This window comes from Cnephaeus nilssonii (genome assembly GCF_951640355.1).
Source record: "Cnephaeus nilssonii genome assembly, chromosome: 6".
NCBI classification, from domain to species: Eukaryota; Metazoa; Chordata; class Mammalia; order Chiroptera; family Vespertilionidae; genus Cnephaeus; species Cnephaeus nilssonii.
Genome location: NC_137077.1, coordinates 66733414 through 66746783, shown reverse-complemented (window position 1 = coordinate 66746783; position 13370 = coordinate 66733414). Strand labels below are relative to the sequence as shown.

The 13370-nt window shown below is 40.3% G+C and overlaps 1 protein-coding gene across 1 annotated transcript in view; it reads right to left on the bottom strand.

Moving 5' to 3' along the window:
- Window positions 1–13370, bottom strand: part of TPH2 (tryptophan hydroxylase 2) — a gene marked incomplete at both ends in the record, with an annotated part of 96087 nt that overhangs the window by 27269 nt on the left and 55448 nt on the right. Inside the window, one exon of the mRNA XM_079774380.1 lies at window positions 9380–9506. Coding sequence (XP_079630506.1) covers window positions 9380–9506 — 127 coding nt within the window. The remainder of the gene's footprint in view (window positions 1–9379; window positions 9507–13370) is intronic.

The following is a 13370-nucleotide window of genomic DNA, read 5'->3' as shown; positions in this document are numbered from 1 at the left end:
ATAATGAGAGAGAGTCATCTATCAGCTACCTCCTGCACACCCCCGGCTGGGGATTGAGCCTGGAACCCAGGCATGTGCCCTGACCAGAAATCAAACCGTAACCTCCTGGTTCATGGGTGGATGCTCAACCACTAAGCCACGCCAGCCGGGCTAGAGCTCATTTTTTAAATTCCAAATAATGGTGGTGTTCTCATCATGATGTGAGTAGATGGCACACACCTCATAATGTCGACAATGGATACCATACATGAAAAATACACAAACAGATAGAGCAAAATAGTCTTAGCTCCTCTATCAAAATTCTTAAAAGACAGCTATCGTCAGAAGGAGGTGTGGCCTTGGAGCACCCTTGTGGAAAGAGACCAAGGGAAGCAGACGGGGAAAACTGAAAAAGACCTGAGTAAGCTCTATGGGGCTAGTTAAAGAAATATAGCATTCTTCACACGGGTTACTACTGTTCTATATGCATAGAAGACATAAAAGTGAAAGCAATGAGTCGGAATAGATATTAACTTTTAGGTAAGTTACTCTTGGAAATAACACACAAACTGATCATCTACCCAGACATCTCAATTAAAAATATATACAAGTACATTCCTTCCAGCCTTTTGTTAGCTTTGTATCAAATGATCCAAACACTTGAACTACTTCAAAGGTGCTACATGCACTAAATAAGCCTGGGGCTTATTACTCAAGCTTTCCGCAGAGAAACTGAAATGATCACTTCTAATGTCATCCATCTTCAGAAGAAGCTAGAGCTTTCTTTTATTTTTATTTTTTTATTTTTTTAGATTGGAAAGAAGTCTCAAGGTTTTTATTTTAATTAATTTTTTTAAGAGAGAAAGGAAGGGAGAAACAGAGAGAGAGATGTGAGAGAGAAATATTGATCGGTTGCCTCCTATACACGGCTTGACTGGGGATCGAACCTGAAACCTGGGTATGTGCCCTGACCAGAAATCAAAACTGCCACCTTTAGGTGTACAGGACAATGCTCCAACCAAGTGAGCCACACTGGCCAGGGCTAGAGCTTTCTTTTCAAAACATCTGAAATTTCCCAACCTCCAGCCAAGTAAGCGAAGACATGAGAGACCTGGAAACAAGCTGATGTCCTCGGCAGGCAGGCAGGAAAACATAAACGGGCAATTCGTAAACTAAGGTTGCCTTTACAATTACACTTCTAATATGAATTACAGTTGATTATTAGTTTAAGACTGAATGTACATTTTATTACCACTCTCAGCATGAGAAAGTACCGGTTATACCTGAAAATTCAAACACACTTGATTCATGGCCATCAAAAGCCCCAATCAATGCAAACAACTTCACTTGGAACAGATAAATTATTTGTTTTGATAAAGTATAAACAGAATCCTGTATTACTGGTTTTATGACATTTCTTCCCTGCAAAAAAATAAAATAATTATTAGCTGGTCTCTACTCACATGAATTCAACCCTTTCAAAAAAATATTCTAGAGTTGTATTTCCTAAACTGTGCTCCTTGAAATATTAATAGCCTGGGATGCTAATACACATTCATAAAAAATAGACTTCTATGACCATATAATGTAGTTTCTCAATTCTCAAGTTCACTTTTTTTTTTTTTTTTACTTTTTAACCTTTTTTTAACATTTCCAACCTGGAGCCTCATTTTACAATGTAAAAAAAAAAAAAATCTGGCCCTAGCTGGTTTGGCTCAGTGAATAGGCTCAATCTTCAGTAGGGGGAGTGCAGGAGGCAGCCAATCAATGATTCTCTCTCATCATTGATGTTTCTATCTCCCTTTCCCTTCCTTTCTGAAATCAATAAAATATAAATAAATGAATAAATACTAGCTGAATCTTTTTTCCCCCTAAAAAAATAAAACTATTAAATTAAGGGTGTGTTTTTACAACCAATTCCATCTTAAAATGGAGAAAGCATGGTAAACTTGGAAAAATAATTTTTTTTTCACTTGTGGAGATTTGTTCTGCACCTTATCTTATTAAAGGTTCTGAAAAGTCCTGCACTTTATAAACAAAGCTTTTCTCTTTAACTCAGTGTTTCCCAAATATATTTGTCCATGGGTCCCTCCTTTTACAGAACTCATAATATCATTTCATTAGACTAGAGTTCTGAGAACAGATTCTGGGAAAGTTTGCTTACTCCTTCATTACCCTTGGCCAAGACACCTCTCTCACCACCTTCGGAAGACCCAGAGACAGAATTCCTCCCATCAGAAAGTGAACAGAAACATGTGTCAGGGTCACCAGAACTGAACGGATGACCTAAAACTCTCAGTACAGGGAAAATTCCAACTGGGCCACGGGCTGATTTGTTCTGCTTGGGAAACATCTGTGGTGTATGCATACTGATTGCTTTCTCCTAGGAGTGATGCACAGTTTTTTCTTTTCAAATGCCTTTCTGATGTGAGAAATGAATAGACTGAATTGAAGCCATCTGCATCATAGGATGGAATTCACCGTCTGGTGAAAGGAGCCCCTTACATTTCCTAACACTTGGGAGAAGAGAAATCAATATTTTCCTAGGGCTGGCTCCTAAATTTACCTTATCAGCAAGTTTCTGTTTGTCCATTCCTGAACAATTCCATGATAGAAGACATATGGCAAAGTAGCAGGAGGCAGGAGAGTGTGAGAGCAGACACGTAAAACAGAACCAATGACACGGCACTCCTAGATTCCAGGGTCCATCTTCAGGCCCAGAATAAGTCCTACATACACTCATCTCACACCACACAGAATTTATCTGCTGATACCTTATTAATCCAGTTCTTAAAAGAAAGTAGCAAACATGAAAATAAGTTTAAAAGATTGCCCAGCCAGCGTGGCTCAGTGGTTGAGCGTCAACCTATGAACCAGAAAGTCACGGTTCAATTCCCAGTCAGGGTATATGCCTGGGTTGCAGCTTGATCCCCAGTGGGGGCGTGCAGGAGGCAGCCAATCAATGAGTCTCTTTCATCATTGATCTCTCTCTCTCTCTCTCTCTCTCTCTCTCTCTCTCTCTCTCCCCCTCCTTTCTGAAATCAATAAAAATATATTTTTTAAAAAATAAAAGATTACCAGGAATGGGGGGATGAGGACAAATATGTGACACCTTAATCAATAAAGAAATTTAAAAAAATAAAATAAAATAAAATAAATAAAAGATTACCATGTGCCTATTCAAAGACATATTTGAGCATTGTCCCACAGGCCCAGCTGTCTAACAGGTCTCTGGCTTCTCTTGGACCAGCAGCATCAGCATTACCTGAGATCTTGTCAGAAATGCCATCTTACCTCAGGCTCCATTCTGTGTGCCCAGGAACTGCATGTCCACAAGATCCCTAGGTCACTTTATATCACAGAAAAAAAATACTGATCAAGGAGCTACATAACCTTTGTCTGACTTCTTATTTACTGATGATCAGGGCCCACATGCTGTGAGTTAGCTGCTACCTTGTGAAGATTGATAAATTTCACGTTATTTTTATTCACTAGACATGTAAATGATCTCTGCCTGGTAGAAAAGATAACTTCAAGGTTACGGTTTCTTGTCCTGTAAAACCGAAGCCATTTTGCACCTTATTCCTTCTTTCAGCGACTTGGATAATCTCAATCCCACAATTCCTCTCAGAGCTGGATTGACCACCCTGCTTTTCTCTCATTATTGAGTTAAATCAATCTTTGACACGTGTTCAACATATATGTATGACAGTCTTGCTTATAACTGCTTAAAAGTATAAATTATAATTCAAACAACACTGAGATACTTATTTCTAATGAACACTGTAATAGCCATCTTTTCTTAGGGAAAAAAGAGACATTGTCCAGCAAAAAGGCACTGAGAATGTTCAATATGATATGAAGATGAATCTAGGACGGGCTGGTAGTCTAGCATATAATCTAGCTCTAGATACAAGGGCTGGCAACTGAGAGCCTATATGTTTCAGCTTGCAGACATAATGTGTAGCCAAAGAGCTTTAGTCTTGTTTTAATTTTTGAATTGGAAGGTGTAATGTGCCTTCTCCAGTTCTCCACGGGCTCCAATACTCCTTATCATCTTATATCAGGCTGTTTCACACGTGTTTGCTACCCATCTGGTCCCTGAAGGCATTTACGTTTACAACCTTTAGAGAAGACACTAATCTATTAAATCCACTTAAGCCGGCACTACAGTGGGAAATGGCTGGTCTCAAAATTATAGCACACTCTATGCAGCCCTTATTGAGAGGATTTTTGCATATCTATCACACACAGACCCCGGACGGCTATGATGAGCATGAAAAGAGTGCAGCTGCCGAAACCAGTGGCCTTATTCATTACCCACCAGAGGGCAAATTATTTACATGTATAACAATTCATTTGAAATACATTTACCAAGCAGCAGCATCAATTTCTTCAGATACAAAAGAGTTTCATTTAAATGGTTCTCAGGGCGTAGAAACCATTGCCCACATAAAACAGCGGAGATAGCTTCGTTCTCAAAACTGAGCATTATTAAAATGTCAAAATAAATAACAGGCAGAAATATAGCAACGGAAGGCAGCAGCTCCAGGCAATAGCCTGGTCCCTCTGAAATCAGACCCAGAAGTTCAAAAGCAGCTGGGACAAGACAGAGTTTGGCGGTCCAATTAGTCCTCGTGGGGGTTGTTTTCTTCCTTAGATAGATCCGTTGACAGCACATCACAGAAAGTTATTAAGTGTCTGCTTTCACCAGGCATGACTCTCTTTTTCATCAGTGCTTAAATTCACGAAACAAGGACAAGCAGGCACAATATAAACAAAGTCATTAATAATATAAATCTCACCCAGAGTAAGAGAGTCATACGGCCTGTCTCATGGGCCTGCATAATGTGATTTCCGTGGTTTTCCATTTGCCCTCTCTATGGATTTTTCTTCTTCGGTACATCTCATCTCATTCTATTCTAAGATTTCTTCAGGGGCCTTAATGGGAACAACTTTGAGGAAATCAGCTAATAATACCTCCATTTCTCATCTGGACAGCTAAGAGGACTTGCTAGCCGCCACTATGGCCCACCACTGGACATTGCACCCCTCCTAGTGAGGCCTGAGCGCTAATCTCTTAGCCTTTGCAATTGGGTCATTAAATTGGGCTTCTAGCTTCGCACTTGGCTTGAGGGTCATTAATATGCATGTCGCTTGATAGGTTATTTATTCCGGAGTTTAGTTTGAAATTGCCTGGCTGAAATCTGTGTTTTCTTTTAAGACCACGTTCCAGCAGATTTTCATTCACTTTGGTTCTGACTGAGGCATGGCATGTGGTTCGAGAAGTCAAAGGAAGTTTTAGCATCATTTCAGGAAAAATCGCCCTGACCTCCTCCATTGTGAGCCTATCCTCCATAGCCTCCACGTCACACGGAAAAGGCTTTTTAAATTTCTCTTCGGTCTGCAAAACACTGTTCAAAGTAAGTGGGCAATCTCTAAAATTGGGAAGGATCAGAACTGTGAAGCTTGTGAGAGGGGAAACCAAAGAGAGTTGGGTGGGGCTCATGCAATATGGGGAAACGAGAAATAAGATCAGGCAAAACCCTGGTGAGACACCACCTCTCCACCCCAGATCTCCACTGCATTTAGAAGAGACCCAAAATCTTTCAGTGAAAGTTTTTTTGCAAGTTTACACTCCGGTTGCTTTTTTTTTTTTTTTAACTGCAAGATTCCAGGCAGGTTGGCTCCCTTGGGAGATCCTTGATCCCCCCTCACCTGTCACCAGCCACTTCCTATAGAGAGAAGAACCTCTCTGCTGGCCCCTGCTCCCATTCTGAATTCCAGTCTCCAATCTCAGAACTCACATACACTTAGAAGATTTACCTTAAATCCACTTCTCCTACATATCTGCTCATGTATCTCAATAAAAGTTGACACTGACTTGGAGTGTTCTGTATTTCTGTGTACTAGAGAGTTCGTTCTTTAAAGCAAGTACTACCTTTTAGTCTTTTTTTTTTTTAATCCCTTTTTCATGGTGCCTGAGATTCTTTAGCCTCTTAAAGAATGTCTGTTGACTTGATTGGCTATTTCAGAAAGGCAGGTACATTCCAGGGAAAGGATAATGAAAAAAGAGAGAGAAAGAGAGAGAGAGAAACATGATTAATGACCTAATGCTCTCTAACAGATGAAAGTGTTTTCAGCTATTAGAGCTAGGGCAATCCACAGCCAAGGGTATTGGAATCATGCTAAGAAATATAAGTTCCAAAAGAAACTTGATCATCCTACAGATTTACTGGCCTTAATAAATAGTTTTCAAGGTATATTAGCTTTCTTTCTTATAAATATCAAAATAGAAATGAAGAATAATGCCCCCCAAAGATGTTCATGCCCTAATCCCCAGAATCTGTAAATACGTTAACTTTGTAGATATGATAAGGGCAGCATGAATTATCCAGTGGGCTCAATGTGCCATATCAGTCTTTAAAAGGAAAAGGCCATTCCCAGCAACAGTCAGCTGGAGAGAGATGTGACAAAGGAAGAAAAGGCAGAAAGATGCAACATGCTGGCTTGGAAGGTGGAAGAAGAGGTCCATGAGCCAAGGAATGTGGGCAACCTCCAGAAGCCAGAAAAAGCAAAGAAACAGATTCTCCCCTGGAGCCTTCAACAGGAACACAGTCCTGCCAACACCTTGACTTCAGCCCAGTGAAAACTCTATTGGAATTCTAACCTTATGAAACTGTAAGACAAACTTGTGTCGTTTTAAGCCAAGCATAATTGGTTACAGCAGCAACAGAAAGTGAACACAAAAGGCAACCCTGGCCTTCAGCATGGCCCTCAAAACTGGGGAGCAGGCATTCCCTGCTGAGCCCCCAAACCAGAGAGATGTCTTATTCCAGCTGAAACTATCTTTCTATTCCCCCCTTTTCCTCTCTACCACTTGGCTGACTTTTTCTCATCCTTCAAGACTCAGTACAAACTTTCTCTCCTCTGAAAAATTTTGTTTTATTTTCTATATAGGCTATAAAGGTCTGAAAAGTGGGGACTATGTCGTGTTCTTTGTACATGTTAGTTTGAAAGATGGAATTAATTAATCATCATTCGATGGAGTGTAAAAAATAAGGAACAATCAAACTGCTTTCCTGTCACTGCATTTAAGAAAAATGATCACTCACTCACTAGGATCCACTTTCACTCACATTCATCAAGTCCTACCTTAGTCTTTCTCCTCCTCTCTTTAGACACACACACACACACACACACACACACACACACACACACACAACCTGGCAGTTAAATCCCAGTTTGTGGCTGTTCAGAGTCAGACAAGTAAGCAATACATTCATCCCTGATCAAAAAAGGAGCTGTTAAAAAAAAAAAAAAGCTGTTGGAGGTCAAAGGCTGAAAGCAGAAAATTTAAAAGGCAGGGAAAAGATTCCAAAACGTGGAGTTTAAACCCAAATCCAAGATTTGAGAATTAAATAACAGGACTCGTGTGATAGTTTCTAAAATATATCCACAAACACTTTGACACTCCTTTTCCAAAAAAAAGTGAAGCCTAATTTCCCCTCCCTTGAAGGTGGGCACGAGTGAGTCCCTTCTAATGAGTAGAATACGGCTGATGTGAACAGCATGAGATCAAGTCAAAAAGGCATTACAACTTCCTAGCCACATGAGTGACCCATCTTGGGATAAGATCCCAAACCTTCAGACAATCGCAGGCCCACAGCTTGACAGCAACCAGAGGGGAGACCCTGAGCCAGAACCACTCAGCTGAGCTGTTCCCAAAGTCCCAACCACAAACACAATGAGATAATAAATGTTCATTGTTTGAAGCCTCTAAGTTTGGGGGTTATTTGTTATGCAGTAAAATAGTCAATATAAATGAGATATATTCCCTAGGGCAGTGGTCCGCAAACTCATTAGTCAACAGAGCCAAATATCAACAGTACAACGATTGAAATTTCTTTTGAGAGCCAAGTTTTTTAAACTTAAACTTCTTCTAACACCACTTCTTCAAAATAGACTCGCCCAGGCCGTGGTATTTTGTGGAAGAGCCACACTCAAGGGGCCAAAGTGCCGCATGTGGCTCGAGAGCCGCCATTTGCCGACCAAGGCCCTAGGGCAAAGGTGACAAATTGGAAAGTCAAGAACCTAAAAAGGTCTACAAATATATTTTTTCTCAGCTCAAATTGGTAGATTTTTTTATGAGCCAAATTTTAAAAATCATTCAATTCTATTTAGAAATCTAGATTGCCAGTCTCGCTCAAAAATGTGGAGATCTGGCAACACAAAGGCTGCATTTCCATCTGGCAGCCGTGAGCGGGAAGCGGACCAGCCTTCTGCTGGAAAAGACGCATGCTCTCCCGAAGTGCACTGGAGTCCCACTAACCCCAATTCATGCCCACACCACACCAGTAGTGTGGCTTTGGCAGTGCTGTTCCTCTTTTAGTAGAGAAGTGTTTGCCAGCTCCCATATTTCTATCAAAAGTAGGAGACAAAAGATATACTGAAAGGGCTGTGTGTCTTAAGAAGTCTAAGAAAAAACTTACTTCTTAGTGGAAGTGAAGACTATTCTCGCATGTCTAATATGCCCTAAATGTGTATCTGTATCAAATACACACAACTTAGGATCCTGCTTTTTTTTCTTCCTCTTGGAGCTTTGCTCATCTAGACTACCTGACTAGTCCCTGTAGGTAAGTGAGTTTGCCAAGCCTGCTCTTTCTTATGGGCTCTTGGAAATGGGGCTAAAATAAGTCACATGAACTTGTCAGATCTGGCTCATCAGCTTCTTCAAGGTAGCTGCCAATACTACACCGTCCCTCTCATACTGCATGTTTTGAGAAGAACCTTGCAGAGACCATAGACTCTATAAAAATGATCTGGTTTTGTACATATAATAATTGTTTAGCCTGAGCTTCTAATTGCTGACTCAAATTGTGTCTGAGTACAACCATAGCAACTAACCAAAGACATAATCCCAAGCACAACCCCTACTTCACCATAAATGTGTACTTTTTACTATGATGAATATTTCTAGGAAATCGACATTGAAAATGAGAGTCAGAAAACTACAGCACACAGAGCAAGCCTGGCCCACACCAGCTTTTGTGAATGAGGTTTTCTTGGAATGTAGCCACACTCGCTCATTGACAAACTGTGGCTGCCTCTGCACCATAGTGGTTGAGCTGAGTAGTTGTGACAGACACCTTATGACCTGCAGAACTAAAAGGTTTACTACTTAGCCAAAGCCTGAATGAGAAGAATCAAACACAAGTATTTGGGTGGTTAATAAGCCAAAAGCACACTGCTTCAAAAGAACACAACACGGGGGAAGATAAAGTCACCATGCCCTATCCAGCATCTTTGCCTTAAAATCCATAGTTGATAATTCTAAAGCTTTCCTTACCTTACAAATGAACATACGTAGAATAGGTTTTTAAGTTGAAAATAAACTGACCGTGGCTAGTTTCTGAACATCTTCATCTGATGCTCCCAGAGATGCCAGGCCTATTTCTTGTGAAAATTGAGCAAACTTGGGGTCCGCAAGTAGTGGAACATGTCCCAGAAGTTCATGACATGTGTCTCTGACAAGAAAAAAATCACAAAGAAATGTTATGCTAGAAGCTTTAACTATCACTGGTAGAACAAGACTTAAAATCCTAAACATAACCTTGATATGTTTACTCTAATTAATTCCTGTCAATTTCATCAATTGTAAGACTTTTATCACATTTTAACAACTCTGAAATCCAGATGTACCTTACAGTCAATGGCACCTTAAATTATGATATATAATATTTTTAGTAAAATAATAGTGACTACTATTTACAAGTGCTTACTTTATACCAAGTACATGATAAGTGTTTTATTACATATATATATATATATATATATATATATATATATATATATATATACACACACACACACACACACACTTAGTGGCCAGATTATTATGATCTCTGAATGCATAATAATCTGGCCACTCAGTATATATCCTATATAATAAAAGGCTAATATGAAAATTGTCCCTTCGACCAGGAGTTCAACCAGCAGGCAGGCCGGCCAACCATCCATGTCTCCTCCCCCTGGCCAAGCTGGCCGGACCCCACCCATGCATGAATTCATGCACCAGGCCTCTAATATATATACACACTGAGTGGCCAGATTATTATGCGTTCAGAGATCATAATAATCTGGTCACTCAGTGTGTGTGTGTGTGTGTGTGTGTGTGTGTGTGTGTGTGTGTATTCAATCCTCAAGAGAAACTGAGAGGATTAGAGGATTAAAGTAACTTATTAGTACAAGATCCTGTAGCTCAGGGGTGAGCCAACTATAGCCATAGACCAAATCTGGCGCACTGCCTGTTTTTGTAAATAAAGTTTTATTAGAACACAGCCATACCCATTCATTTATGTATTATCTGTGACCCCTTTTGACTAAAACAGCAGAGTTGAGTAGTTGTGACTGAGATCATATGGCCCACAAAGCCTGAAATATTTACTAGCTGGCCCTTTACAGAAAAAAAAGCTTGCTGACTCTTGCTATAGGTAGTGATAAAACCAAAATATGGTTTTATCCAGCTTGTTATGATTTCCAAATTCTTGCTCCTAACCATTCCTTCAGTTGCACTGCATCTCATGTTACACTTTGCCAGGCTCTGGAAAATAGCAGAGGATCATATTGTCATCGCCAAAGTGGCTTTCCCCACAGACAATTTATCTGCCTATAACACAAGCAATTCCCTTGAGCCTGCAGAATGCAAGACCCTCCTAGCCCTCTGCTTTGGTTCACCTGAACTAAGTAATAAAAGAAGCTTAGAACCTCACTCATTTGCCTGAGCTTCCATTTGGAGCCAAATGATCAGGCAAAGGCAATATGTGTCACAATTTATCAAGGCAGATGACTTACTGAGTCATCTCCATGAATTACAGACTGTTTCCTGAAACCACACTATATTGGAACGAAGTCCCCTATGCCTCTCTGGAAATGGATCAAGAGGCAGCAATATTTTATTTTCTTTACAAAAACCAATTAGCCAGGTTGTAATTGAAAGATGTTTCCTGATTTCACCTGGGCTCCTCTGAAGTGTATCACATCAAACAGGTGCTATAATATAAATGCCAGGTGCAACCACCATATTACAAATATAAAGTAGGTTGGATGGTCATGTGGTTGAAGCAAGTGAATGGTGGTCAAAGACACAAGACTGATGCGCACATAAAACAGATGGCATTACTCAATCAAAAAATCTTGTTCCCACAACTGAAGCCACATCCCCAGTGGCCAGCCACTTCACAGACACATCCAGTGAACGGGCAGCCAAATGACATATGTGGACATGATGCTAAAAGAAACTCCAAATTCGTTCCCTGTCAACTGTGTGCCAAAAGCTTCCTTCTTGCACGTAAACTGAATTTGTGGAGAATAAGATGTGTTGTGTGTTTTTTCTCTAATCACAATGCTTAAGGCAAAGAATTGGGGACCAAGCCTCTCATTTTACCCATGAATAAAATAAAAACAGAAAGAAATAAAAGGAAAGATAGCACATATTGAGTTCTTACTGTGTCCCGGATACGTACAAAATGTTTTCATATCACATTGTTAATTTAACCTTCACTTACAAAGAAGTCTTATTATTCCCACCTAACAAATGGGCAAGCTAAAAGTCAGTAAATTTAAGCATCTTTGCAAGGTCACTCTGTTAATAAGAGACAGAGACAAGATTTGAAATAATATTCCTCTGCCTTAAAGCTATGCTCGTTCTGTTCCATTGTTCTAACTTGTATTTGTAGAGTAAATGAGAAGGGAGGTAGGCCTCAGTTTGTGAGGAGGAGAGTTCAACCAAGTTAGTTAGCCCAAGTGAAAATGTAGTCAGTATATCCAAAGTCTCTTGTCCAACTATTCCGTAGTCTTCAACCCTCCCAATTACTTGAGGAACCTTTTTTAAGATACCAGTGAATGGGTCCTGCCTAACACCAATTCAGGCCGACTCTTTGGGACCTGAGCCTCTGTATTTTTTTAAATTCTCATCCAAGGATATGTTTTTTAATTGTCTTTAGAGAGAAAGGAATGAAGAGGAAGAGAGAGAGAAACATGGATCAGTTGCCTCCCATATGCACCCCAATGGGGAAATCAAACCTGAAACCTAGGTATGTGCCCTGACCGGGAATTGAACCTGCGACCTTTTGGTGTGCAGGACAACACTCAAACCAACTGAGCCACACCAGCCAGGGCTGAGCATCTACATTTTTTTAGAACTTTCTGGATGATAATGAGACACAGCCAGAGTGGAGACCCAATACATAACTGATGATGCTAGGAGCTCTCCTAGCAAACTTCAAGCAACTAGTACTTGAAATTGAAGCTGAATATGAGTATGTACTTTTGAGCTGCTCAAATTTAATTTCACTAGAACCACATCATTAATACTGGAGAATAATGAAAGGAGGTGACAGAAAGGTCACCAGGTAGCTAATTATTCCTTTGTGTGTATTTGATTCAGTTAAATGTCTAATACTTCCATGCTAGGAGTGGACCCCATAGACTCACGCCTGTGATCAGTTTTTTAAAAGGTCATGCTGTCGGCACCACTGTTGGAATTAGGATCAAGTGGCCCACCCTGGATAAACCTGAATACGCCACTGTAAATACTAAAGCATCCCACTGATCCAGGCAGAAAAATGTGACAACAATAACTCCAAAATTAGACCAGATATCAAATTCCAGGGAAATACTGATGCTGGTATTAGCTCCCGGTATAGATAAGCAAAGTGAGCAGAAACAAAACTAACTTTGTGGCCAACACATACTAAATGCTTGCGGTGGGTCAGGCACAGAGCTAAGTGCTTCATAATGTGAGCATAGGAGAAGCTGTGCCTACTGTGCAGGTGAATGCTTGGTGCGGTACCGGATTTACTTTTGAGCTTGTTATGTACTTGAGGAAGCTGCTGCAGCAGACAGCCTTCCATCTACCCAGGTCCTAATGGAGTCCAAAGGGTAGGAAGGAAAGTGGAAAGCTGGTGGTTGGAAAGGCGAGGACAAAGGAAATACAAGAGATCGCGAGACATTAAGGACCCCATTCTCTGTGGTAGGAAGAGAGCTGTCATCTGGATTTTAAGTGAACGTGCCATGATCAGAAACCTGTACCTCTCAGCCAGTTTAGGAATCTTTAACAGCATTGCAATGGCAAGGTAATCCAACTATACCTAGAAGAGGAATTATAAATTTGAAAGAAAAAGAAATCATACAATCCAGCAGTTTAAGTTCTATTGTTTCACTGAGAGTGAAAGCCTGGCCCTGGGTGGTGTGGCTCACAGTTGGTAGGAGCATCAACCCCTACACCAAAAGGTCATAATTCCTTAATAATAAAAAAATAATAATAATAAAAATAAATATGGAGAAGCCAGGTCATACTCATGCAAAAAAAAAAAAAATCCTTGCTTATC